Raw genomic sequence first — 27,335 nt, 5'->3', positions numbered from 1 at the left:
TTAGCAGTAAAACAAACAAACATGAAAATGTAGGTTATCATAGAGTAAGTGTGCATGTATGTCCGACAGTGACAAATCAAGTATATACTGTATCTATTGAGGGTGGATCTGCTGTCTTGCAATGAAGGGGTTAAGTTAAAAAAGTCTTTTCTGTGTGAGGTCTGCAATGATCCATTATTGTTAAAAAAAAATGTAATTGTAATCACACCCTCATCAAATTAAAAACAAAGGAAAATTACTTTATCCATGAAATAATGTAATTGATATGCAGTATTTGTGAAAAATACGCAAAGGCGATGTCCTGCAACAAAGCACTGGGGAGAGTAAACTTCCATAAATTAATTAGGTTCCACATTGGCAGCTTACAGAGGCACAATACTGTTTTCTGAATTCAATTATAACTTGCATGATACACAGCCATTGGATAATCACTTGCACTTATTGATTAAAGTAATAGCTGAAAATATTTGCAAGTGAGATATAATTATGCTGGTAAGGTGTACTGCTAAACTTAACAGACAGGTTGCAGTAAAAAATTGCCAGTTATATACAAAACTAATTCATTTTAGTAGACAATAATTCCTATTGATTTATAATTGCATGCAAAAACATATAAGGACCAAAGAATTAACAGATATAAAGGGAATAAATTTAAATTTGGGTCAGTAAGAGATTATACTGTATGTATATAAGGTAACGAAAAAGTGTTTTGTATTTCAAATAAAGTAAGACATTCTGTATAATGAAATTATTAACTACGCAGTAAGAAGTTATATGTATATAAGAAAATGAAAAAGTGTATTGTATTTAAAATAAAGTAATCCATTCTGTATAATGAAATTATTAACTATGTTCTTTATAACAATGATTAAATGTCAATCATCTTTAGCTTACATTTATACCATAAAAAGGCTCCTCATGACAATATATATTGGAAATTAACTGAAGCGTTCGTTTTCATCCTTATAGTTTGGTGTATCTTTGCCCTTTCTGGCTGTGGCTGCTACATGGTCACCTGGCTTCATTTTACTGGGTGGTCCTTTATTTCTCAAAGAGTTAATTACACAGATTTTAAATTTGGAAAGTGAACACTAAAGTTTAAATACACGAGGATATATACAATGACCAAAGAATATAAAACTTAAAATTAATTCTTACCAGTCACCCTCTGTTTTATTTGTACTCGTAAAAAGACCTAAGATTATACGTAATTAAAAAAGTTCTTAAGGTATAAAACATTAGAAAATAACCCCTCCATATTTCTTAGCCTATTTAACTTGTATTTTATTTAAATCTATAAACAATATGCATATTTTACTAATGGAAGACATTAACAAAATTATTTGATTGTTTTAACCATTCTTAATACACAAACACTAAATCTGTTTTAGAACCTAGGTGAACAAACAAAAAGTCTACAGTATGTAATGTCCATGAAAATTAGCAATACCACAAAGATTTTAGAAATGATATTCAGGTTTTCTCTGTGGAATGTTGAACCTTAATGAATTTGGAAAAAAATAATGTATAACCAAAATTTTATGAAAAAAAAAAAATTATTAGCTTGACTACACCTTTAAATTTAACCGAAACCTAAAACTAATGTACAACATAAATTTCTGGGGCTATATGATTTCATTAAATTTCTTTATATAGACAGATTAAGAAGACTAACCTGTAGAAAGGACTATTCAGATAAAATATGTACTTGCAATTTAAAGTCATCAATGTAGCAAACTCTGTACAATCTCAAAAGTATATCAGAAAATATAGTAAAAGAATGAGACAATATAAGATATTTAAGAAACAAAAATATAAATTTTCTCTGAAGAAGACTAGAATAAGTCAGCAGTTTCACAGGGTAATGAACAGAGTGAGATGTAGCTAAAAGCCAAGTCCTCCTCAAGTTAAATAATGTTTAAATAGAGATTTATCATGTCCTTTTTGGACTTTTTACTTTTCTTGCCAAATCATCATCACTGCTACTGGAGGATGTATTCTGTCTTTTTCTTGATCGCCAAGATTTTGGAGGGGTAAGGCACTCCTGTATTTGATAAACACGAGTCATAATAGAACAGGGAGACCAAGGCCTTTCCTCAGGTGTTGCTGAGTGTTTAGGTGATGAGAACAGTTCATCAACTTGCAACACTTTTGCAGATTCATTTCCATCAAGTTTAGTGGCCTGTAAGTAAAACAAAGACTAACCTTAATTTACCCAAAATAATTATAAAAATACTGTTAAAAAGAGACTTTCTTTTTGTGTAAAAAATATAAAAGGCTATTGCCTTCAATTTAAGGTTTTAACAGACTAGAAAGCCACACAGTATTAAAATAAAAAAAAAATAAGGAATCTAAACATTATTTCTAACACAAAACATATAAATTCAATGAAACCTTCAGATATCCATGAGCTATTCATTCTCCAAATAAATATAATCTTAGCAAAGACGCAAAACCATTTGTTCACTCTGGAAAGATGAGGTGGGGTATAGACATTGCCATCTCGACATAGAAGGCCTGGCCATTCCAGTCATGTGCGACTGTGATGAAATGACTTGAGGTGGTTGATCCAAACAAACCATCACTCACTCAGTCTGCTGTTGTCCAAGCGTTCGTCTCGTACATGATTTATGTTGTGTCTTTCAAAACGGGATTTCACAGAAGGTAAGAGTTTAATATAGTTTACTTACTGTAATTACAGTGGAAATAAGAATAATGTTGGTTTATTGTCGCATTACTAGCCTTTTTACATACGGATCATGGTAATACCACTTTGGTATGTTTGAATATCTTTGGTAAATACCAAAAATTAAACGTGTTGCATAACTTCACTTATAATATAATGTCACTACTAATCTCTACTAAAAAAAAAAGCAACAGAACGTAAAGGTAGTAATTTTACAATGTAAGGATATGTGGCAAAAATTTTTAATTTATTTATCACTGCATTCTATCTCATATTATGACAGCGATTTTACCAATTTAAAGGCAAATGGGATATGCAACAAATCTTCATGACAATTCCACATAATTTGTTTGTTTCAAAGGTTAAAAGCATTTTTGAAGTTGTTTGGATGAGAAATGTTTTCTCAAAAATTTACTTTTGAAGGAAATTTGCTGTATTTTTGCCGATACCATGGTTCTGCTGCGTGCCATGATGCAAGATTAATTATTATTCCTGTTCACCAGAGGTGTGTGTTCCACTTCCCAAAGGATGTACAACGACGGCAGCAATGAATTGAAGCCACCAATAGGGAAGATTTCATTCCAACCCTAATATAGTAGTCTGGGCCAAGCATATTGAAGAACGTTTCATCATTACTAAAGACAACATTACACGTCCCGATGGAAATGTAATTACGGCCAAGAGAGGGATGGCAACTCTGGCGACGGATGCATATTGCATACCCAACCATCTTTCCTAAACAACCAAAGCATATTTCAAAGAAAGCACCACCAGATTGTAGGAATCCACTGAACAAACAAGATACTTGAACAGGATGAATTAAAGTTTTAAACATACAGTAGATGAAACATGACTATATAAACAGATTCAATGAATTTATTGATAATTTTATTAGTAACCTTTCTAAGGATTGGTTGTTTGTTTCAAATGATGGATGTGTATATTTTCCTAAAGTAAAAAATACTGCTTTATATTCCAACAAATTCAAATGGCTTTTAGGATCAGAAAACAAATGTGGTTGGTGGTCAAAAATAGAAAATTCAATGAGTCACTTGAATTGTAACCCTGAATAAGGTGTCAGTGATACTGACCTAGTGTATCAAAGTTATCAAGGGGTTATAGGAAACTGAATCAGAAAATGACAAGTGTTCAAAGAGAGGAGCGTTATAGTTCTTTGCCCAGCAGTTAAACATATTTTGTAAAGAAAAAATAACATGCAGCTGTGATTCTTTTATTTGGGGATGTAGTGTGTATTTGTCAAGCCCATCACTATACATACTCCTATGTGACAGTTAAATTCTCCCTCATCCTGATTATCTAAGGAAGCTTTAATGTATCTGGTGCAAAGTCTGTGTGTACTGAAATTTCCCATGAGGTCATTTTGAGAGAAAATTTTGCAATACTAAACAGTGAAGAAAAATTTGCAAATGTGCTACTTGATGAGATATATATAAAGAAATGTCTCTCATATACTCAAAACATAGCACAAATGTTAGTATAGTAGGGAATATGTAGATGGAAAGTTGTCATAGTGGTTAAGCATTTTCAAAGCTACAGAAAATTCCCATGGTAATAATTTTTCCAAGTCCTTCAAATCCCTCTTTACTGGTGGTCGATTAACGAGAGAGAGAGAGAGAGAGAGAGAGAGAGAGAGAGAGAGAGAGAGAGAGAGAGAGAGAGAGAGAGAGAGAGAGTTGAACCAACTTACCTTCAAGGCAGTTAATTCTGTATTTTCTTTAATAGCCATTTTCCTAATAGCAGTTTTCCTCATAGGTTTACGGGCACTAGAGTCCTTTCTTAGTGTTTTTCTTCGCTGAATAGCTACACTGACTGCTTCCTTTATGTCTCGAACCCAGTCAGTGCTATTTCCATGGTCTGAGCAGAACAGCAGCATATCTTCTGACTTGCATTTCAACTGAAAATTTTATAGAAAAATTTATCTAGAATAAAATTCAGTATCAGGGTAAATATAAAACGTACACACATTTATTTCTTCAATGAACACTTAATAAAGTTCAACCTTATTCTGACTATAAGAAGCTTTATTATTTAATTTTACATTCAATACAGTATATCATATTCAGTAGCTGACCAAATTATAGGATATGTGAACTTTTAAATATATTGTATATATGGAATATTTGGAGCCATGATCTCATTTGAAAATAATCATAATTCTTCCATAAAATGTCAATTTTGAATATCATGGTACACATTAAATTGACAATTTAGCAAATGTCTCACACTAACCCTGAAGAGACCCCGATCACTACCAAAGACCGATATGACAGAGCAGTGACGAAGAGGAAGGACACAGCGACATTCAAGTGACTTCGGCTTGAAAGTATCTGTCGTCTCACTGAAACTACAAGCAAAATGCTTTCATTAACATGGCTTAATAAGGTAATGATTGGTAAATAAAATAAACTGTATTATCTTCAAAAATCTATCAGAAGAAATACATGCATTACAGTATGTATACTTTGCATAATTTTTTACTAGAGTATGTAGTCCTCCTTTACATTAATTTCATTGGTAATGAAAAATCATAATTTGTTATAAAACTTATTTTCCAAAACAGTATGTACCACACTTTTGTAAAAATTATTACTGAGGAGACGAATGCAATTGCAAATTAATATCAGACCTCTAAGTTTTTTTTTTTTTTTTGGGGGGGGGGGGGTGTTTGTATTAGGGAACAGACCCCACTGTGAAACGTGAAACATCTGTTAAAAAATTGGTGTCCTGGATTAAGAGGCCTCCCCCCCCACTGCTACTTTAACATAATCGATTAACCCCCTAAATAACTCATGAAGCCCCATGTCAACTTGATATGGCAACGCAAGATGCGTCAACTATACATTTAGACCTTCTACTGTCCTGGGTTAAAGACACCTCAAGACAATTATTCCTTGAACCACTACAGACAAGTTCTGGTGTCGTCGCTGCAACCCTATGGGAGAGGTCAAAGAAGCATTCCAGAACCGGTGACACCAGTCAACCGCAAACACAGGAATTTCGAAGTAGGCTAACTTGGAAGACATTGCCATTTTCTGCACAAAGGTTCACAGAATATTTATGTGACTGGCAGTGTTACATTTGGGCACACAATTCCTCCCTTTGATTATTTCTTATATATATTTTCGGTATATCATTCTGGCTTACACAATTCGGGCGATCCACACTTGTAAAACTGGAAAATCGCATGATTTCAATCGGCATAATGGGAACCATTCCATTAGGGCCAAGGCAAATGGCAACTTACCATGTCATACTTTTCTACTACCCATTTTCAATACTTTCTATGTACAGTACTATATTGTATTTTTTCCATTATGAAATTGTTCTTACGAATTAATAAACCCTTAAGATTTAAAGCTATAATAACTTGAAAAAGCTTAAAATTACAGTGTGTATTTATGCGTAAAAACCGACAAAAATTTAAGGCAAATTTTAGTGAATTTAGGTCATATCTGTTGTATAAGCCGACTGGTGAATAAAAAAAACCATCAGTGTACAGGCTGGCTTTAGCTGCATCATTTGAAATCCAAAATGGACAAAATAAAGGCGATTTTATACCATCTTTTTCCTAAACACGCTTCCTAAAATGGAAACCCGTTTTGTTCGTTTCTTCGTCAATCATAATAAATAAATGAACACATTTACACATCCATGTATAGGTTAGATTTTACAGAACAAAATATCTTACCAAATATTCATGTAATGAATTTGGTAGTGCTATTGTTGTTTTACTTACTTTTTCCTTAGCTTCAAAATTAATTAAATGAAGGTGATTTTATATAAAGATTTTGCTAAACACATCAAAAACCATTCGTTTACGCTTTATCGTTATCGTGGTCATTAAGAACAAACGAACGCATTAACATATCCAAGTGAAAACTAATGATACTAAGACCTTTAAGTAAATATGTTATTACTGTACAAATATTTTACTTACCTTTCCCTAAAAATTCATACACACATTAAAAAACAGGAAAACCATTTTGTTTGCATTTAGTCAACAATAACAAACAAATGCCAGCAACAATATAATTTACAATCATTCTAAACTCTTACGAAGAATAATTCTACATTACATTTCCAAAATATTTTTCCTAATTTCAATTATAAGTTAGTTTAATTTCGTATCAACTTATACACACATCAGTTATGGAGGCACCAGCATAAAAGAAGACAGTACTAGACTAGATTTAAATTAAAAGTTAAACAAGCAGCCAAGTAATCGAACAATTATGCTACCACTAGAACGTTCGATGTGACAGAGAAGCTGGTGTGAGATTGGAGAATGGATAATTTGAATCAAGATGGATTTTTAATGAAAAATGAATAGTATGCTAATCTAAATGTTAAGACTACCAATATTACCACTACCAGTAAAATTATTGACAGATTAGAGAAAAAGAAAGATAAAGATGGCTGAGCATGAAACCACTACTCGATGTTTACAGTACATTTTTTGGGCTCGGCCACGTCGTCCTGATGGAAGGTTCCTTAAGGTAGCTTTCTGAGGGATATTTTGCTACAGTGATACTCCCAGAGAATTAACCATAGGTCTCCAGAATTTTAACTCCTGGCGCGAGTATCCTTAATATATCTTTAAGGATATCGCATAATATCAGGGACGTATTTTTTGATACGACACAAAGCAATCTTACCCCGAACAGATTTTACTCTTTGAGGGGGAAGAGTGGCGAACGAAGGGGAGCCGTTATCAAGGTACTCGGTGGACCCCCTCCCTGTACTACTATGGCCCATTATTCCTTTGAACGTAGCATTTAAGCACGGTGCTCTCCCACGTTTCTCTCGGTGTTATTACTATTTTCTGGAATATTACCATGCAATCTCCAGCATCTTCAGCCTATGGAAAGTTGAGTATTTAATCTTTTCTGAGTATAATTTACAGCTCCCTTCTTGCAATTAAATTACAGTAACATAATTTAGGTGTGTTAAGAGGAGCACTGCCATATCCGGAGGCGGCCATTTTGAGACCGCTGTCGCACGTCATAAATGCAACTATTTAGTTAGAAGTGTGATGTTCCCAGTATTTAGCTATAAAGGAATTTTCAGCCAGTTAGGCAAAATTATACTAGTGAAGATTGCATATACACATATAATATTTCCTCTTTCAAATATAACGTTTCTTTCGTATACGATAGGGCCTCGGTGGTATCACTCATAGCTGCGGTCCCCACTTGAGTTAGGCTAGCCTAACCTGTTTGGTATATGTTAGTACAGTAATGTTAATCCCATTGTTTAACCTCTAGGGTGTATTATCTTGCACCCGACAATGTCAACGACAGGGAAATTGTGATTCCTCTGCCGGCTATGACGTTGTCGGCAAAGGAAGCTAGGCTTCCCTGGTTTACAACCGAAAGTAGGCGGCACAATTGCCGCCACCTTTCTCCCTTGTAGACTATAAGACATGTCTTATAACCGACAATGTCGCCGACAGGGGAATTCTTATTCCCCTGCCGCCCACGACGGCGTCGACACAGGAAGCCATGGTTCCTTGATTTACAGCCGAAAGCGGACGGTATACTTGCCGTCACCTTTCTCCCCTGTAAACTATAAGACCCTTTTCCCTCCCCCTTCTGTCCTTTAGTGTCGGCTTAGCCGTCACAAAATTCCTTTGGCCGGTATTCTACAATCATCCCCGCTTGCCGGGCTGACTGAGTTACCGGCCGGGTTCCTACAAGCGGCGGTTAGGTTACCGCCTCGACCGGCTCCCTAACGGAAGGAATGCTCCGGGGGAAAGGCTGAGCCGGTCCTGATGGCTGCCAGTGGGAAACCCATTATACTGTTGAGAATTCTTCAGTCCTGCCTTGGACTGCCATCCATAAACCTTGCAACCGGCAGCAGAATTTGTGGCTGGATGGAAGCTAGAATCAAATGCATTCCTCCCCTTCCATTAGAACTTTCATTCTGGGAAGGAGGCTGTAGAAGGCAGTAGCCCCCTACACTTCCAATTATTGTAATAAACTATAATACGGAATCCTCCTTTCCATTCTTTCTCTCTCCCTATCAGTGGCGGCACTAGCCTAACCCCGGTAGTATACCGGTAAAAATACAGTATATGACAATACAGTAGCGAGTATTCCTGCAGTATAAAAATACAGCAGTTAGAAAACTACAGTATACAATGATACAGTAGTACAAGTATTTCTAACATACTCTGTGTATCCTTTCACAGTCTATTGTTGAGACCGAATGAAATGTTTAGGTGAAGTATTCCTTCAACATCCTAATGAATCCTGGATCATCGGGGATATTATAAATCACCGATTCAGTATTAATATTCTACAAGTGGAGGAGTTAGTGTAGATATTCACTGACTCTAGCTCTAAGTAAGGAAGCTATTTCCAATCTGTATTTTCCCTCATAGGGAAATTAAAATATCAATATTGACGGAGGTCACAACAATTGCCTGGAGAGGAAACACTGATGTGAGTTGCATTCATGTTTGTATTTTACATTAGGAACTTTTATGCATGTTCGTTTAAAGACCTTATTATTAGTTATAAAAGGAATACGCTCTCTCTCTCTCTCTCTCTCTGTGTATTTTGTTTTTAATTCAGTTGTATCTTCATATTTTTTTTGGAAAATTATTAAAAAATTCTATATATCATTATTTGATGTTTCGATTATGTGAATAGTTACGCATCGGAAGGAAATCACTTGATTTGCCTCTCGCCTTCCGCCAGAAATATGACGTTATCAGACTTTTTTTTCTTAAATTTATGGTAAGTTGTACTAATCTTATAACTAATGATACAGACCACTAAAACACTTGATATCGTTACTGGGTGTTTCGATGATGGGAATGCTGTAATAAGATTACTCGGTAACAATGAAAGGAAATCATTCGGTTTGTCAGCACGCTTCCGCCAGATACATGACGTCACAAGTCAAGTGACGTACAGTAATCTCTACGAAGAATGACTTGCAAAATATGTAAATTCATTTTCTTTGTTTCTCGCAAGAAATGAAAAGAAAATATGAACTTAACAAACAAAAGTATTTTATTTTTATAATGTAAAAGGAAATATATTTTCAAGAAAATATTTGCCCTAATAGTATATTTTCTTTAGATAAACATAGATCCATTATCAGAGATTAAAAAGTATCGTACAGTCAAATTTACGCTACGTAGTTCTCATGACAACCGATACAGACCCTCAAAATACTTTGTATAGTTATTTAATATTTCGATAATGGAAATACTAATATTAATCGTTAGCCTATCGGAGGGAAATCACTGTATTGCCCGGAAGCTTTCCGCCGGTGATGTGACGTCACCAGACATATAATATGAACTCGACACATATTAAAACTTTTCTTAATGTATTTTTAACTGAAAATAAATACTGAATATTAACAATAAAAGAAAATAATAATTTACCAAGATAAATCAGTTTATAAGTATATAAGAAAATAGATTATTTTCAAGGAAATATTCGTCCTATTTCCGATAAACTTGTGACGTCATCACCCTGAAAGAATTGTCGTAAAGTCGAATAGTCGTATATTGTTAACTTATTCTCGTCATTTATTTATTTCCTTATTTCCTTTCCTCACTGGGCTATTTTTCTCTGTTCGAGCCCTTGGGCTTATAGCATCTTGCTTTTCCAACTAGGGTTGTAGCTTGGCTAGTAATAATCATAATATATATACAGTATATATATATATTATATATATATATATATATATATATATATATATATATATATATATATATATATATATATATATATATATATATATATATACAGTAGGGTCCCGAATTACACGTGTTCTAATTACGCGATTCCTCAATTACGCGATCGATAGTTTTTAAAAATTAAATTTCCTGTATCTGCGAGGAGCATTCTAAATCCGCGAGTCAAGCACCGCGAAGCGTAGGAAATCTATTTTCTTAATTGTATTGGGGGGGGGGGTGATGGTTCCCCGATGTCTGAGAAGGGGGGGGGAGAATGTGAGAGAAAGATTTCTGTTCAAACATTTTAAGACTAGTTTTGGATGAAAAATGTTAAGGTTTGCCCATCTGTTGTGTGAACTTGTCGCTAGGCTAGCCTAACTGTCCAACACCTATATGTATAATATTCCATATTTGTACTAATTAATTTTTATACTTACGTTGTGATTATGGTAAAAAATCCTTATTCATTAAACTTTAAATTAAAAGCCATCAAAATAAAGACTTTTATATCATGCTACTGCCAAACATGTCACCACAACCAAACCCATTACTTTGTTTAGTACGTTCCATCGCCGATCATAACGAACTCGCTAACCAATTTTAACATCTGTCTATAGGTTAACTTTTGCGGCAAAAGATATCTTACCAGGTACTATGTAATAATAATGTTATAATTAATGTTGTTTTATTTATCCTTAGAAAATCAAAATATATGAAATATGAGCAATTTTGTTTCGTGTTTTTTTTTTTTTTTCCTAAAAAAACGCCTTCTTAAAAGAAAAACGTTTTTTTTTACGTTTCATCGTCGATCATAAACGCATTTACTCCTGAAAGTGATATTGAAGAGCTTTTACTAAAGATGTTATTATAAATAAAGATTATAAATAGGTGGTAAAATATCTATAATTAAAGTGTAGCAGCATCAAGAAATGTTGGGGTTCGCCCTTTACATAAGAATGTACTGTACATTGGATTAGACAGAACGTAGAAAAAATCAATTAGGGAAAAATCGGTATTCGATATCCTCTTCATCAGCATCGTCAATCGGGCTTTTTATTTTTTTTATTCTCAGTCGCTAACTAGTTAGCGCACTGCCAAGATCTGCACACATTCCGATAATTCACATTTGAAGGTTTTCTGGGAGAGGATGGATAGAGAAAATACCGAACTATATAAAATGTTTTTTTAACCTGTTAAGCGTCACCCACGTGATAAACCGTTCACCACGATCTACTCGGTACCGCCTTCAACTGTATATTCCGTTCATGACTTTAATTGCCTTTTACAAGCCGTCAGTCTCGTGATGTTACTTTACTCGTATAGTAAGTATAGGATCACCACTTGGCAACACTCAGCATATGGGGACTGTGAATAGAAACTTATATGATGTCTGGCAACTATTTTTCTGAAGGTAGCTTGATGTTACAAAACTGTGGTTTCCTATCAGTGCGCTCGGGCGTTCATGCATAAGTGGTTATTTGTTGTTCCTTTTGTAATGAAAGGTCTAAAGAGGAAGGTTATTTCTTTAGATGAAATAAATGATATTCTTGTTGAGGAATTTGATAATGATAACCTGTTTGATAATGAGAGCACTAGTTCTGAATCCTCCAGTGATGAGTATATTGAAGAAACAAAGTTTTCTTTCGATGCCGAAAGCGAAAATGACTTCTCATTACCGAATGACTGGACAACGAAATTTCACAAAACTATAAAGGGAAAGGAAATGCAGAGAGAGAGAGAGAGAGAGAGAGAGAGAGAGAGAGAGAGAGAGAGAGAGAGAGAGAGAGAGAGAGAGAGAGAGAGAGAGAGAGAGAGAATAAAGTGGATAAATAATGTACAAATGTATGACGAACATATTTGAAAACTATACAGGAAACGATATGAAGAGAGAGAGAGAGAGAGAGAGAGAGAGAGAGAGAGAGAGAGAGAGAGAGAGAGAGAGAGAGAGAGGAGAGACCTATCCCTTTCCTTTTGTTGCTTATCCAGGCGTAAGATTTACGATTGAAGATAAAAAGAACCCATTAGAATATTCAGTATTATGTAGCCATTTGAAATTAAATAATAGTAGTATTGATTGTTTTTTTTACTCAACCATTTAATTAATATCCTTACTTTTAACTATAATTACGAATTATAAGCATAAAGAAATCATATTAACTTTGAAAAATTATCATTAGTGAAATGACCGCTCAGGGCAAAAAAAGCGTGATTATCGTACAGCAGCCTAGTGCACACTTGCGCCTACTGGCCGTGTTTACGTGTGGGAGTGTCATTATGGATATACAGTACTATACTGTAATTTTTAACTATTGCTAGATACTGTATCAAACCTTGAAAACCCTTTTTTGTTTTTTGTATCTATAGGAAATAATTCTACATCATTCGGAAAATACTGAAAACAGTAAGCTATGCATAGTAAAGTAGTAAATACTACAGTCATAGAAAATTATCAAAACTTTAACAACTTTTTATTGTTTTATTTATCCATAAAAGAAATTTTGTACAGTATTTTATAAAAAAATCTATAAGAAGGATTTCTTACAGTATTGTTAAGATAAAAGCTACAGTATATATATATTTATATATATTTATATATATATATATATATATATATATATATATATATATATATATATATATGTGTGTGTGTGTGTGTGTGTTTTATATATATATATAATATATACATACATACATACACACACAGTGTATATACAGTATATATATATAGCTAGAAAGCTAGGAATGGAGTGAAAAAAAAATTGACGGGTAGGTTGCTGTTTGCCGCCATGATGTGTTTCGAAATATACGAATTTCCAATTACACGAGGCCTTTCATCGACCAAATTCTCGCATAATTCGGGACCCTACTGTATATATATATATATATATATATATATATATATATATATATATATATATATATATATATATATATATATATATATATATATATATATAAATTACATATATATATATAAATTACATATATATATATAAATTACATATATATATATATATATATATATATATATATATATATATATATATATATATATATATATATATATACACACACACACAGTAATCCCTCGCCATTTCGCGCCCTCAGTGCATCGCGGATTTTCAAAAATATTCATCAAAAATTTAAAAAATGGTGCGAAAGTTACGCGGGCACTAGCTAAGGCAGGGAGAGTACAGTAGAGCAATAGGTATCAACACGGAGATGGAGCACAACTCAAAATCCACCTCCCTGATTTGCTAGTCATCTCGGCTCCAGAATCACGGAAGCTTATTGGCAGAACCGCCGAGACGCTTTACCCAGCATCTCTCCCTGCCGTGTGCCCGGCGAAGGGAAACCGCTTTCATTGTTCTCTCTCGCTTCGCTGTGTTGCTTAGTCTTGCTGTGTGGAACTTTTAGCTGTTTTCTTGTGCTTTTTTAGTGTAAAATAGTGCTTGTGACGCCCTTGAAAATGGCTTCTAGACGTCCTCTACTCTCTACATCCTCTAGTGAATCCAAGAAGAAGAGAAAAATGATGATGGTGAACGAGAAAGTGAAATTATTGGACATGGTTAAGGCAGCCAGTAGCTATGCTTCTGTTGCCCACATTTACGGAGTGAATGAATCGACGCTTCGCTACTTAAAAAAAGATGAAATGAAAATACGTAAAACTGCCTCAATAACGTTCTCTAAGGGCACTAAGCGCGTTGTGATTCCTTGTAATAAGACGATTGTGCAAATGGAGAATGCGTTATCAATGTGGATATCGGACTGTCGGGAAAAGAAGGTTAGTGTCGATACCGACATGATTCGAACGAAAGCCAAAACCCTGTATGATAGCCTCGTTCATGAAGGAAAATCGAACGAAGATGACGAATGTGATGACGACGATGAAGAAGATGATCCTGCCCCACGAGAAAAACGTGGTTTTGTTGCCAGCAAGGGCTGGTTCGAGAAATTCAAGAGGAGTTTTGGTCTTCGCAGCGTTCCTTTGTATGGAGAGGCTGCCTCGGCAGACCAAGAGGCAGCTCTTCGTTACGTCGAGGACGAGTTCCCGAAATTAATTAAAGGTGGCTATCTCCCGGAGCAGTTGTTCAATCAGTTCATGTGAGGTATCACAGGCCTCACAAGTCTGGGAAAAATTCAAAAACATATACTAGAACTTGCAACAAGTGAAGAAATTACAGACACCCAAAACCCGCATCACTGGTGGAAAAGGATAACTCCATTCATTACTCAGAACGAACCAAATCCAGAGTACTAAAAGCAATAAAAAAAGATAAACAAACATAAATCAATAAACAAACCCTAAAAAAGGAATAATCATGAAAACACAAGTCCCTTGGAGGATGGCAACAGAAATAACTTCCTGGTGTCCAAAAGGCATGATGTTGACACAATAAGCCAACAAAAAAGAGCTATTGGGCCTGCGCCAATCTTTCCCCTCCCACTGTACTTCATTTTAACACTTTCCCCTCCAATCCTTCCAAAATTCTAATTCCCCGGCTCCTCTCCCCAACCTATCCTATCCCCCTATTCTGTAGCTGTAGCCATAGAGTGTCAAAACAATTCTATTTTACAAATTGAGTTTTTAAACATTTTTTATAGGTGACAAAGATTTTTTGATGAATAGTATACACTATTACACTCCATGGCATTCAAGCAACTATTTACTGCCAATGCATAGTCCACTTTAAACGCTATCCTAGGGTACACCACAGTCAAGGATGTATGATTTGGAATAAAATTTCTCTATATGAATTTGGAATGTTCTCCTATCAATAAAATTTCTCTCGAAAAACATTATGATGTTAGTATTTTAGAATTGCATGCCTCCATGAGGTATCGTATGCCTTTTGAATGTCAAAAAATATGGCTACTTTGACTTGTTTTTGTTCTAAACCTCAACATATGTAATCTAACAAGTGTGAAAGATTAATTGAATTGGAGTTTTCTGGTATCCTGACATCTAAGGTAATTGACGTCGATATCATTTGTTATAATTAAAGAATAAAAGGAAATTCAATTTAAAATAATAAAAGCAAAGATGTCCTTTTAACAGTTGAATAGCTTTCAGAAGACCTGCTCCTGAAATAAATCTAAAAATACCATTGGCATAGTACGACACATTAAGTACAAGAATCTTGGTAAGAATGAGCCTGCCATCCTCACCTTGAGCCTCAAACGGATATCTATTTCTTTCGATGCTATAAGGTGGGGAATTCGGTAAACAAATGCTTCACTGTTAAGGGTACCAAACAGTTATTGTAATGTGGCTGGTGCTGGCCAGTTAGCAGAAACTCGTGTGTCAACCGAGTGTGACCAATGCGGAGACAACAAATAGCCGCCTCCCATTTTCAGGCCATCATGTTATACTTCCAAAGTGATATAAAAATGGTTTATTTCTCTCATCTTATTTTCAACTAAACTATTCTAATGCTGTTGCCAATTATTATGAAACAAATTCTTAATGATAGGTAAAAGATCATTACAGAGAATGGGATATCTTCTTGGTATTACCACAGCTGCAACAATCTTTGCCAGTAAATCTGCCTTCTCATTTCCAGACACACCTAAGTGCAAGAACCCAGCAAAATCAAACTGTTATACCTCTCAGTCCAATAATAAAATGCCACTCTAGAATTTTTAAAACTTAAGGGTTACTGGAATTAAAAACTTCTAAAGCTTGTAGGAAACTTCTTGCGACACTAAAAATGGTAAAATACCCCTCATCTTTTAGCACTATTTTTTTTTCAATAGCAGTTAGTATGCCATATAGTTTGGAAGTAAATATACAAGATAATAAACGAAGTGCACCTCTACAATTAAACTCACTACTATTTACTCCAAAAGAAAGTCCAAAATAGATCACTCTGAGCCAAATTGTAAGGTTGATAAAATGTTATGACGTAAACCCAACTTAGTATATAATTTACCATTTTTTCTAGAAATTTGCAAACACAGTTGGTCAGTGAAATTGGAGTGTAACTGTTTGGGTTACTGGGATCTTTTCCTGGTTTAGCAATTAATATTACTATTGCATATTTCCATGCCTTTGAAAATAGAAGTTTGATTCAAAGATGATCATAAAATTCTAAAAATAGGCCTTTGCCAAAGAGGCTCGATTTCTTATCATTTCACAGTCTATATCTTTACTGATGAACTACTATTTGATAAAGCAAATTCCACCTTCTCCTCAGTAAATCTTTTATCATAATAAATATCTTCCACTGTATCAAAATTCCATTTAATTGCTTCTTATGCTTTCAATATTTTGCCCAATAATATTTGAGATGGCCTGTGTATCTTGAATTGGTGACCCATTATGCATTAATGCATGTCCTGCAGGTCTACTATAGAAACCAGTAATTTTACTAAATTTCTGCCACACCTGCATTGAAGTATTGTCCATGACATTCTGCCTTTCATTGCTTCTTTTCTAAATTTAGCAGATATCTTATTGAAATATGGTTTCAATACACTATTATTTTGCTACATCAACCAGTTTGTTGAGTGGAAGAACTTGTATGGCATAACATGGTTATTAATATAAGAAAATGGTCACTGCTGTAAAGATCACCCAACACTCAACAATATTGTTGGAACAATGAGTTAAGTCTATACATTCCATGAGTTTTTGAATAGTAAGTACTGGAATCTCCATTGTATAATATACAGTGGAATCCCTCTTGTTTAATATACCGAAGTTATGATTATCTAATTTTGTTCAACCTTGAAACCATTTGAATCAACACAATTAGTGACCCAGAAGGGATTGTGGCATTGAAGTCTCCAATTAAAAGGAAATCTTCTTGCTTATTTTGGAATTCTTTAGATAAATTTTGAAAATTATAGTTGCAATATGGTTGATTTTATATATAAATATTAATGGAGTTATTATTCAGATGTACTTTAACTCCAATTAACTTAAATTTGTATGTGGTAAATATCTTAGAATCATAAGTTACACTATTATGGATTTGAATGCAGTTCTTAAAGCACCAGCAGAAGGGACTGAGCGAGATGCTAGAGTGTAATTTTCTATAGAAGGCATAGTATTATTAGTATGGTGTAGGCATATTGCAATAGGGTTATAATCTTTTAAAAGTCTTTGAGTTTCAACTAGATGCAAATGGGTTGTAAGATCATTAATAATGTGTAATGATTGAACATTATGGCAATGGAGATGGATTTCCACTGGGCATGGCATTATTTCTGTACATTTTGTTGCAATAGGGTTTCTGTTTAACTGCACTGGCTTTACTCTTTTTATTAAGTTTTGGCTCTTTCGACAGTTTTCATGTTTACTCACATTATGATTTACTTCTTGGTTATTTTGAATTTGGCTAAACCTTTCCACAAATTTTTCAAGATGAAGAGTCCCTGTTGCATGCTTCTTGATTGGATAATCAACATACATACAACCAGCATTGTGAGTTTCTAATTTACTATACTGGTTTTTATTTTTGTTTTTGACAAAGTTATCAACCATATTACTAATTCTATGTATATTTATGTTATTTACGCTATGAAATTCAGATAAGAAGCAATTATAACAGCCAAATGAAATTCTATGAAATGCTTTATACTCACTTATTATATTTTGTAAACTCATAGACTCACTAGTTATGCCTATAACCGCAAATGGATTTATTTCTTCGATGGGTGTTCAACTAATTAGATTCTCCTCAGCTACCCGAGAATCACATGGATTCATATGAACCCCGACTTCACCACTTACTTGGTACCTTGATTAGTTGTGAAGTTAGGTTCGGGTTAAGATGACTACATTAATACATGAGCCTTCCTGTAGATTGGACCGACAGGTGGACTCTTTCATTTTGGTTAAACAGTCATCATTATTTGCTTTCTTTCATTTTGGAGGAGTTGTACTTTCCACTCCATGTTTTCTCTCCACAGACTTTGATTTTGAGGGGTTGAAGTTCAACCATCTCCAGTTTGGAAAGATCTTCCCTGTTTTTGGTAGTCTCATTAGTTGCTAGTATGTCCAATCTGTTCTGTACATTAATCGAAGATTCTGCTTGATTTGATAATTTTGGGTAGTGCTGTTAGTGTCTCTTTTAGTCTGTCTACCTTGCATTCTGTAGAGTTCATGGAATTTGGAGCAGTTAAAACACTTTTCCCTATTGGTGCATTTGACACTGACATGGCCATAATCATAATTATAACACTGCATTGGTCATTGAGGAAATTTCTTTACGGAAATGTTTAAGTGTCGTATTTTTGTGTAATCAGGCTGAAACAATGAAGAAAATATAAGTACGATAGCATTGTTGGTACTCGTCAGTTTTCTAACTTTGAAGATAGTTGAAGGCCACCTCTTAAGTAACTTATATCCTTTTCTGAGAAGTCAAAAAATCCCTACTATATATGATTCTTTTAGCATGGTTATAATTTTGGCAAGGAGATACCCTTTCGATAATATCTAAAGAAGATAGTGCCAAATTATCAAGCAAAACTGCTTGGGTTTCCTTGACAGCCTTAACTAGAAAACCTTGACCATATCTTTTCAAGTTACCTTGGGGTAATTTTACCGACTTTCTTTTCTAGGCACTCATACCCCCAGATCCTTCCTCATATGATGTGACATACCAAATTGGTTCAGGTATGACTCTAAGAGACCTTTCCTGAACTTCATCATACAAAATGGTGTATTTAAGAATATAATTGAACTCAGAATTCATAAAAATTTTTGATGCAGTGGATTTTCACATGACAGGAGAGGTTATAAACTTTGCCATCCCGAACACTTGAAAAAGCAATTCTAGCTTTGGAGGAATCATTCCAGTAACGTAAGCCTCAAAATCTTGCTTATCTTTTGAGAGCTTTAACTTTATTCTTTTAATATTTCTAAAGGATTGAATAAGTCTTCACAGCTGATATTGCAAGCCATCCCAGCATAATACAAAACTCTTAAATTTTATTATACTGCCCGATATTCTATTTGCCTGGCATCGTGGGATGATAAAATAAAAGGATCCCGTGTAAAAACATTGGAGATATGGGTATCCACAAAGTGATCTTTTTGCTCCTTAAGTTGTCAAGACGAAGGGAAGATATGACTTGAGCAGAAGAGTCAGGAAGACTTTCATTACCAGCATTAGCAGAGGTCTTCAACGGTGCCATGGGGTTGTCAGCATATCCCAGGGATGGAGAGTCGTTATTCGTAATATTCATATTCATGTTTGTTTGTTGTGTTTTTATGTGTTTGGTTGGTTGTTTGTTCATCATGCTTGAGGATATTAAGAAAGTATTAAAAGGTGGGAAGCACATTTACAATCTCCACCATCAGCACAGTAAGAGTATATGTTCCAGATGGTCCACTCCATACCCTACTCATAGGATAGCACCAAAACATAAATAGGCACAGGTATAAGCAAACCCACTTGCTAGGTCTGAGTTTATAAAAACATGAAATTATCCTCCCAGTACCGGTAATGGTGGGCTTCCGGCTAGAAGCCAAGAGTCCTACTCCCAAATCTTGGATTCCGACGACTCAACCCTTGAGAGCAGTTCAGCCAAAACCATCTTCGGAACGGCTAATGTTATTCAATACTCTCACATGTATCTTTGAATGCAAAAACCTTCCAACTGTGATCCCTTTTCTCATTCATCTAAGCAGGAAGTTATAACGAACGTGGAAATATCCACGCCATTTAAGAAGAAAAAAAAATAATATACATATAAAATCATATATATCCTGATAGAGCAAGAAAAAAAAAACAAAAATAAAGAAGAAGGTTTATAGGGGTCCAGCCTTGCTCTGGTTGCTCATAACTGCCCTTAGCTATATGGTTGAACCCCAGCCCATCACTGAGACTCTCAAACCCCTTTAAAGCATCAATAAGTGCTGGACCATCAGATGGGTACAAATGGTATAAAAATGTAAAAATAATGTCTAAAGAGAAATAAAGATTTTTATTTTGAAATAACCTACACATCAAAACAATAATGTGTAAAGAAATAAGAAGATTTAACAATACAGTAAACTAAAAATCTAAATATAGTAAATTATGAAGCTTTAAAAATTAACGAAGCTTAAAAATAAACTACCCGTATAGAGAGAAAATAAGAGAGACCGAACTCATATAATAACAATAATGGCTATAAACAAACTGAATGGAAATTACAACCTATAACATATTGGTTCTGATGTAACATTCATCATGAAGATATTTTTAATAAGTTAAGAGATTATGTAAGCGATACTCCTTGCTAATCGTATGTGCGCACACAGCATTCTCGATACAATAGCTGGTGCTTCAAATAAGCTCATCACAACCAAAGGTAAAAAAAAGTCAGTAACTGTTGATTGTTAAAATGCTCCTGAAATTAAAAATAAAATAAAAAAATTCTTTAATAAAGCACAATTAAGTTTATAAAAATCATGATTTTTTAGAATGTGATAATGTTTTCTGCTAAAACTAGATATCAGGTGAGAGAGAGGGAGAGAACATATTCATATGATACCTAATAATAATTGCTATAAATGAACTGTATAAAAACTATATCCTATGAACCAAGAAAATGAAATAATGATATATAAAATATTAATACAAATGTGACTCAGATGATTACAGTATCATGATACTGCATAATAAATGTAGGGAAATTTAATAATTCTAGGGAAATTCAACATCATAAGATTGACTTAGGTCCAAATTGATTTACGACCTGTCTCTTGTAACCTAACCCTGTCATAAGTCGATGACTACCAGTACTGTATGACACACTGTACTGGATAATATGCCGCAATGAGGCACAGTTGGTGAGGTGGATGAGGACGAGTCATGCAGTTACAAATGGATGAATGACGAAGGGACATAACTGCACGACTGTAAAGAAAAAATTATTAAAATATGGGTTAGTGAACTGTTGCGCACGCATTATGTTTTATATCTTCTATATGTAATATATTACATTAGTATATTGATTTTGTACTTGCATGTTTAAAAGCTGAAAAAAACTTTACTGAAAAATATCTTGCCCTTCTCTTGTTAGGGAAGGAGGTTCATCTATACCATCATCATCCCTGTTTTGTGGGGGCTCCACTGGGGTTGCTGGAGAAGGGGTTTCGCATTCAGGAGATTCAGAAGAATCTGTGTTTGGAAAACAAACACTTGCAGAAGATACTTTCGTGATGACGGACACTGTAAGAGTGAGGTCGAGTCAGCCTGAGAAGTGTTACTGTCCAGGAGGGAAACGGCACTCGAAACGAAAGGCTGGGTGCAAAGAAGCATGGGAGGTTTGAAAATGTTGGACTGAGCATAGCAGTACTACGAATATGCAAAACTTTATTTAAATGTTATAAGGATCTCTGGGTCGAGAATAACTGAATACGCGAGGAGGAAGGGTTAACTGAATTTCTCTTGACATGAGACACAACATGAATGCGGATAATGATCCTCAAAAACAATTACCTTGAACACTACATGCAGTAATTTCAAACAGATACAGTACAGAGAAAGACATCTTAATGTGCAGTAAAAACTAAACAGGCTAAAGCATATCTTATATAAACCATGTCTACAGAGAAACTGAAAGAACAAAGAGACTAAAGAGACTAGCCCATCAGTACTGATCTTTTTACCACACACTGCTATAATGCTCCAATACTTTACAAGAACCATGGGTCTATTGAAGGGAAAGAAAATGGGGAAATAAAACTAAAGTCGATTAAACTGAGCTTCTAGAGAATAAGCAATATGAACATCAGGGGAGGGTCATAGAAATAATAAGAGCTACTGGGACTCCTAGTTAAAATTTTTCAGAACAAAAAATCAATCTATAAACTGAACTTAGTTAAAAATTTAACTTATTTGAGGAGTGGACATCTGTACTAGAACTAGTACCAATAAAATACAGTAGTTTACCTTGTATTGGAAGTACTATTCATATTTAAAGCTGGTAATCTTGTGTACATGAGGATGTCTGTGAAAAGGAAAAACAAACGGGGCTGTGAAGAGTTACCATTCTGAGATATCTGAAAATGTAAAAACTTAATTAGAAATTTTGTTTAAATGATGAGGAATCCACTCATACAGACAATCTATATATGCATAAGAAACAATGCCTATACATTCATAAGTAATTTTGATCAATGCAAGGAATTTATCTAAATGAGAAGAGCAGAAAATATCTTAAGAGAACCATATAAAAAACATGAACTATATATGAATCATAAGGATAATATCCTCATTCCAATATCAACTGTTCAAACTCTGAGAGATTTATTAGAACAAATGGAAAATTTGTGGCATTCAAATTGAAAGCTGTGATGGAATTGAAGGCTTCATATCTATTAGATGTTGAGTTTATATCCTTGCAATTTAAGTGAAGAGATTAAGGCTACCGGCACATGGGACACTTTTATGTCCTTTTCTTACCATCCCCAGGACCACAAAAGGTATTGCCATTGAAAACTTGGTTAGGATTCAACACTTGTTTAAAGTTGCTTAACAGAAATTTCTAACGAAAAATATGACAAATTCTGAAGTAATTTGTAATTTTCCTAACTATACAAACCTTGAGCTCTTTACAGTGGAATATTATTTCAGTGAATGCTGAAAACTAGCCAAAAGACTTTATAGCGAGCTATAACTATCCACTAATAGTTAGTGGGGGGGGGGGGGGTAACCGGGGGTAGACCAACCAGCCCTTCACACACTCACACACCGGTGAAATGTCTTCACTTGCAGGGAGGAATTTCTCGGGGATTAGGTAATGGCAAGATAGGTATGTGTAAAGAGCTCAAGGTTTTTATAGTTAGAAAAAGTACAAATTACTTCCAAATTTGTCATTTGTTCCAAAACGAATACAAACCCTTTCGCTCTTTACAATGGAGACTCACCCTTGGGTAGGAAGAAGTTCTAAACCAACTGGCTGATTTCTGACCTGTTGTGTAATTTGCTTCACACAAGCTTATTAGAAACACCCTGACACCTCACTAACTCTCAGAATGTCTGAGAAAGCTAACGGCCTGGGTAATTGGTGCGATTGTGTGTAAACTAATCACTGTGACTTGACCAGGTAAGGAATTGTTTGGAATTGAACTCCACACTTAACCTAGTAATTGCTTGACTCACCATCGCTGGGAGGAAGGGGATGTAACCAACATATATCGTATTTCAACATATCATATTTTAGGGTACACATGGGATATGATTTTTATCTGCAGACAGAAGTCAGCTTGCAGAATTCTATGGGTTCTGTTCCCCGAGAAGGGAAGATGAAAGGAGAGAGGATAGCCACTCTACCGTTCATCTCAGACTAATCCCGGGAAACATCTGCCCTCGACCGACTGCTACTTGTCCTGTAAGGGAGGCTGAGGTATCTTTAACCATATGTTGTGCTGCCACCACAGAACCTAGGTATCCAGGTTCCTCCGGGTTACGTCTTGCAGTCGTGGCTGTGAGGGTTATCTGACACTTCCACAAAGCAGTTTGAAAAGCTTGTGTCACAGCAGTTCTTTTAAAATATTAGCGACATACTATGCCGCTACATCATGAGCTATAAGTCCAAGATCTTTTGGAGGAGAGTCTGGGTTTAGGGATCGATTTATATCCTGTCGGATGCAAGTAGAGATTGTATTCTTAATAACTCTCCTCTTGACCCTGCCTCTGTTCACAGAAAACTTGTTCATGTTCAGGTGAGCTACCGCAGATCATATAAGATGACACCTCCGCCCTCTTATAGTTTAGTACCAAATGATTTGGGTCAAAGGAACCTCTGGATAACCACAGCCGAAGTCTGAAGTTTGGCAACAGACTCAGGAAAAGACTGAGGGATGAAGTAGTTACCAGACCTTCGTCCTCTGGCTGAGGTATGTCGTAGAAGAAACTACAGTATGTCTTTCGCTGGCACTCATCACGGAGGTCAAAGTGAGAAGGAAAGAATCATCTTAAAAGTCGAGACAAGTTCAGAAGACCGACTAGCAGCATGAAGCACTCCTTTCAGAGAGCATGGTACAAGAACTATGCTCCAAGGAGGTGGTCTAACTTCTGATTTAGTGACTACTAAGCTTGACACTTTGAAAGAGGAATGACAGTTCTGCCGAGGGAAAGTTGACTGTTCAAAATGGAAGACCAGGCTCAAAGCCGACAGACATTCTGTTATAGTCAAGATCGAGCTGGTCTTTCCTTCATGAAGTACAGCAAGCTTTGCTGTCCTGGGGAGAGAGATATGGAGTGGCATGAGGCCTCTTTCCATGATCTCAATCTTACTTATTAGACCACTTCGCCTGGTGGTAAGCAACCGACGACCAACTGGGGTATCCAACCATCCTTTACGTTATTGCTCGTGAAAAATATCCTCCAGGTGAGAGGTCGTGGGGACATGACTGATCATGTTATGAGTAGCTCTGCAAAGGAGAGAATTCTCTGCAGGCAGGAATAGAGGGTCTGGGTGGTATTCTGGTGGCTACCACTGTGGAGCTATCAGGGACACTGATCACTCTGTTGATGACCTATGAATGAGTCTCCTCCTCAGAGAGAAAAGGTGAGAAGCACATAGACATACCATGGATGTAGGAGGGGGTCTAATAAAGGTGCCAGGTTACCCCATACTGGTTAACTGTACCCCAGAAACTACCAGACATGAGACATCCTGATCTGAAAGGTCACTCGAAGCCCACTATCTGAGTCCGCCTGGTCAAATTACTGCTAAGAAGTTTCTTTGGCTACACTGAATTAGGTTGCCGAAGGTAATAGAGTTATCTCCAGTCCAACCACATCTTCTAACGACTAGACGGACAGGAGTCGTGCAAAGAAAATCTTTGACAGGGTGTTGAATGCCGGCTAAAAATACCTTGTCCGGGTATTCTACCACCATCGTGTTCTGATGCAAACACTACAGTGTGACAAGAAGGGAGTTGTTAGATGAAATTAAGAGTAAGCAACATTGCACTCTAATCCAGGAAGACTTGTGTGGCACTGCCGACAGGTGTTGGAACGTGGCTCAAAAGGCCGTGTCAAGACAGGTAAGTCCACCCCCTTCTTTCAATGCAACCCCCAAGAGCATCAAATGTGGGGAAGGAGAGAGAAGGGTGGTGATCTCTACCTCCAGACTCGGGTCTCTCTATTACTCTGATACTATCAGACTCGCAAGTCCATGGAATCCATGCTAAGACTGAAAGGAACAGTTGCCACTAGAGGGGACGTAAGCTATGACTTTCACTGAGGGCCACCGAACTCGGTCAGGCACCTTTGTTTCTTTTAGAGGTTATTTGCTTTTTTAACTATGCCAGTTCTCATGAATATTGCCAGCATAAATTCTAGCAGTTTTATCCCAAACAGAGAAAACTTCCAGAGGTCGACTCAATGTCAGAAAAATATTTCCACTCAGTCTGCTAGAATTTAACTACTTGTCTAAGGGATGAGGAGGGACCCCGGTTGCAACTACAGTGAACATTCTCGTGAACAATTGAGGGGTTGAGCGTATGCCAGAGCCTCCCACTCTGTACAGATAAAACAATTCTGAACGGATCAGTAGTCAGTCACTGAATGTCTGGTCATTGAAAGGAGAAAAAAAGCAGGACGTGTCACTTCCCACAGAGGATTAGGGCCATCTGGGGATCACACCCTTAAGTCTTCTTATTACAGTATTCCCTCATTCTGTGGCATCCTCCCCCCGGTAAGGGGAGCAATCCCGACTTCACTTGCCATAGAGTTGGAGGCGCCATTGACTTCCCTCATTGGAATGCGATTCGACATGCTAGAGGATAGAAGAGACAGTATGTACCAGCAACCCTTTCAGAGGAAAACTAATCTTTCCATCCTATTCCATCCGACAATTGAGAGACACAAGGAACATTTGACTCTAAAGCAAAAGATCAATTCTCATCTGACAGCCCGAGGACACCGAGAGGTTGCTTAAGAAGTGAACATTCAAATCAATCACTGTCAAGGCATACGATCAGTTGCAAGCAACTGTCTCTGTAAAGGGAAGATGAATTCTGTCCTCCAACTGCCATTGCTATAATGAGAGTTGGTCATGTCTGTATGCTACAGACAGGTTAACACTGGAGTAGCTAGTTATCTCTAATCGGTATTGGTATTACAGCAAATCTCCCCTGTAGATCGCTGTCAAACAATCGATCTATCGCAAGCGCCTACTTCCGAAGGACAAGATTAAGACGTAGCTTCAATAACTTTTGTCAGACAGGGAGTTGCAAGCATAAGTTCAGCTATGGACCACTCTAGAAGGTAAGTTTCCTCCGATTTATAGCATGAGTCCCCTGTGATGGGTACCCTGGGACAGAACAAAGATCCGAGTGCAGCCTTAATGAATCATTGCGCTCGAAACTAAATTGGAGAACATCAACGTTAGCAGACGAGACCTACTTCATCTTGATGACAGGCATCCCTTAGAAAAGGCGAATACCTTTCATATCTCTCCGCTCCAAATCGGCAACACTGGCATAAGCTCTGAATATTCCCACTCAAGGAAACAGACATGCTTATGCTAAGTTTCAGAGTCTAAGTACTTTTGATACTCGGACGTACAATCCGGAGATGTCAGGATGAAGGGAGGCCGCCTACTGGAGGGTAAACTACTACGTCTGTTTACATGATGGTAGGAGGATTATGAATAACCTGACTTCCCCCAAGATAAAACGATCGAATGAGAAAAGAATGTACAGTATTGGAACAAAGCCATGGTCTACAGGCTGTCTCTTTCCTACAAGGTCGTTTATCCTCTCTTGCAGAGGAGATTACATCTAATTGTGTGGTCTTCTTCGGAGCTAGATGGAGCTTTGTGAGATCATCTCAATGGGGGAGAGGCGGAACGAGTCTGTCAAAGAGATCTCCCTAGGAGATTGAAAGCCTCGGCTAAGACGAAGATGCAGTGTATCTCCCAAAGGAGGGGTAGGGTTCTTAAACTTCCTCCTCTTTTTGGCTGTCAGTACCAGTGTCA

At 36.1% G+C, this 27,335-nt stretch overlaps 1 protein-coding gene across 1 annotated transcript in view; it reads right to left on the bottom strand.

Moving 5' to 3' along the window:
• Positions 1 to 226: 226 nt before the first annotated feature.
• Positions 227 to 27,335, bottom strand: part of LOC137653907 (rho guanine nucleotide exchange factor 39-like) — a 157,736-nt gene continuing 130,627 nt past the window's right edge. The window contains exons 6-9 of the mRNA XM_068387538.1: positions 22,295 to 22,404; positions 4,937 to 5,051; positions 4,395 to 4,601; positions 227 to 2,182 (exon numbers count right to left, since the gene is read on the bottom strand). Of these exons, the coding sequence (XP_068243639.1) occupies positions 1,934 to 2,182; positions 4,395 to 4,601; positions 4,937 to 5,051; positions 22,295 to 22,404 (681 nt within the window). The 3' untranslated portion in view covers positions 227 to 1,933. The remainder of the gene's footprint in view (positions 2,183 to 4,394; positions 4,602 to 4,936; positions 5,052 to 22,294; positions 22,405 to 27,335) is intronic.

Source organism: Palaemon carinicauda, chromosome 1 (assembly GCF_036898095.1).
Source record: "Palaemon carinicauda isolate YSFRI2023 chromosome 1, ASM3689809v2, whole genome shotgun sequence".
Classification (NCBI taxonomy): domain Eukaryota; kingdom Metazoa; phylum Arthropoda; class Malacostraca; order Decapoda; family Palaemonidae; genus Palaemon; species Palaemon carinicauda.
Note: the sequence above shows the minus strand (reverse complement) of the source record. Positions and strands in the feature narration are given on the sequence as shown.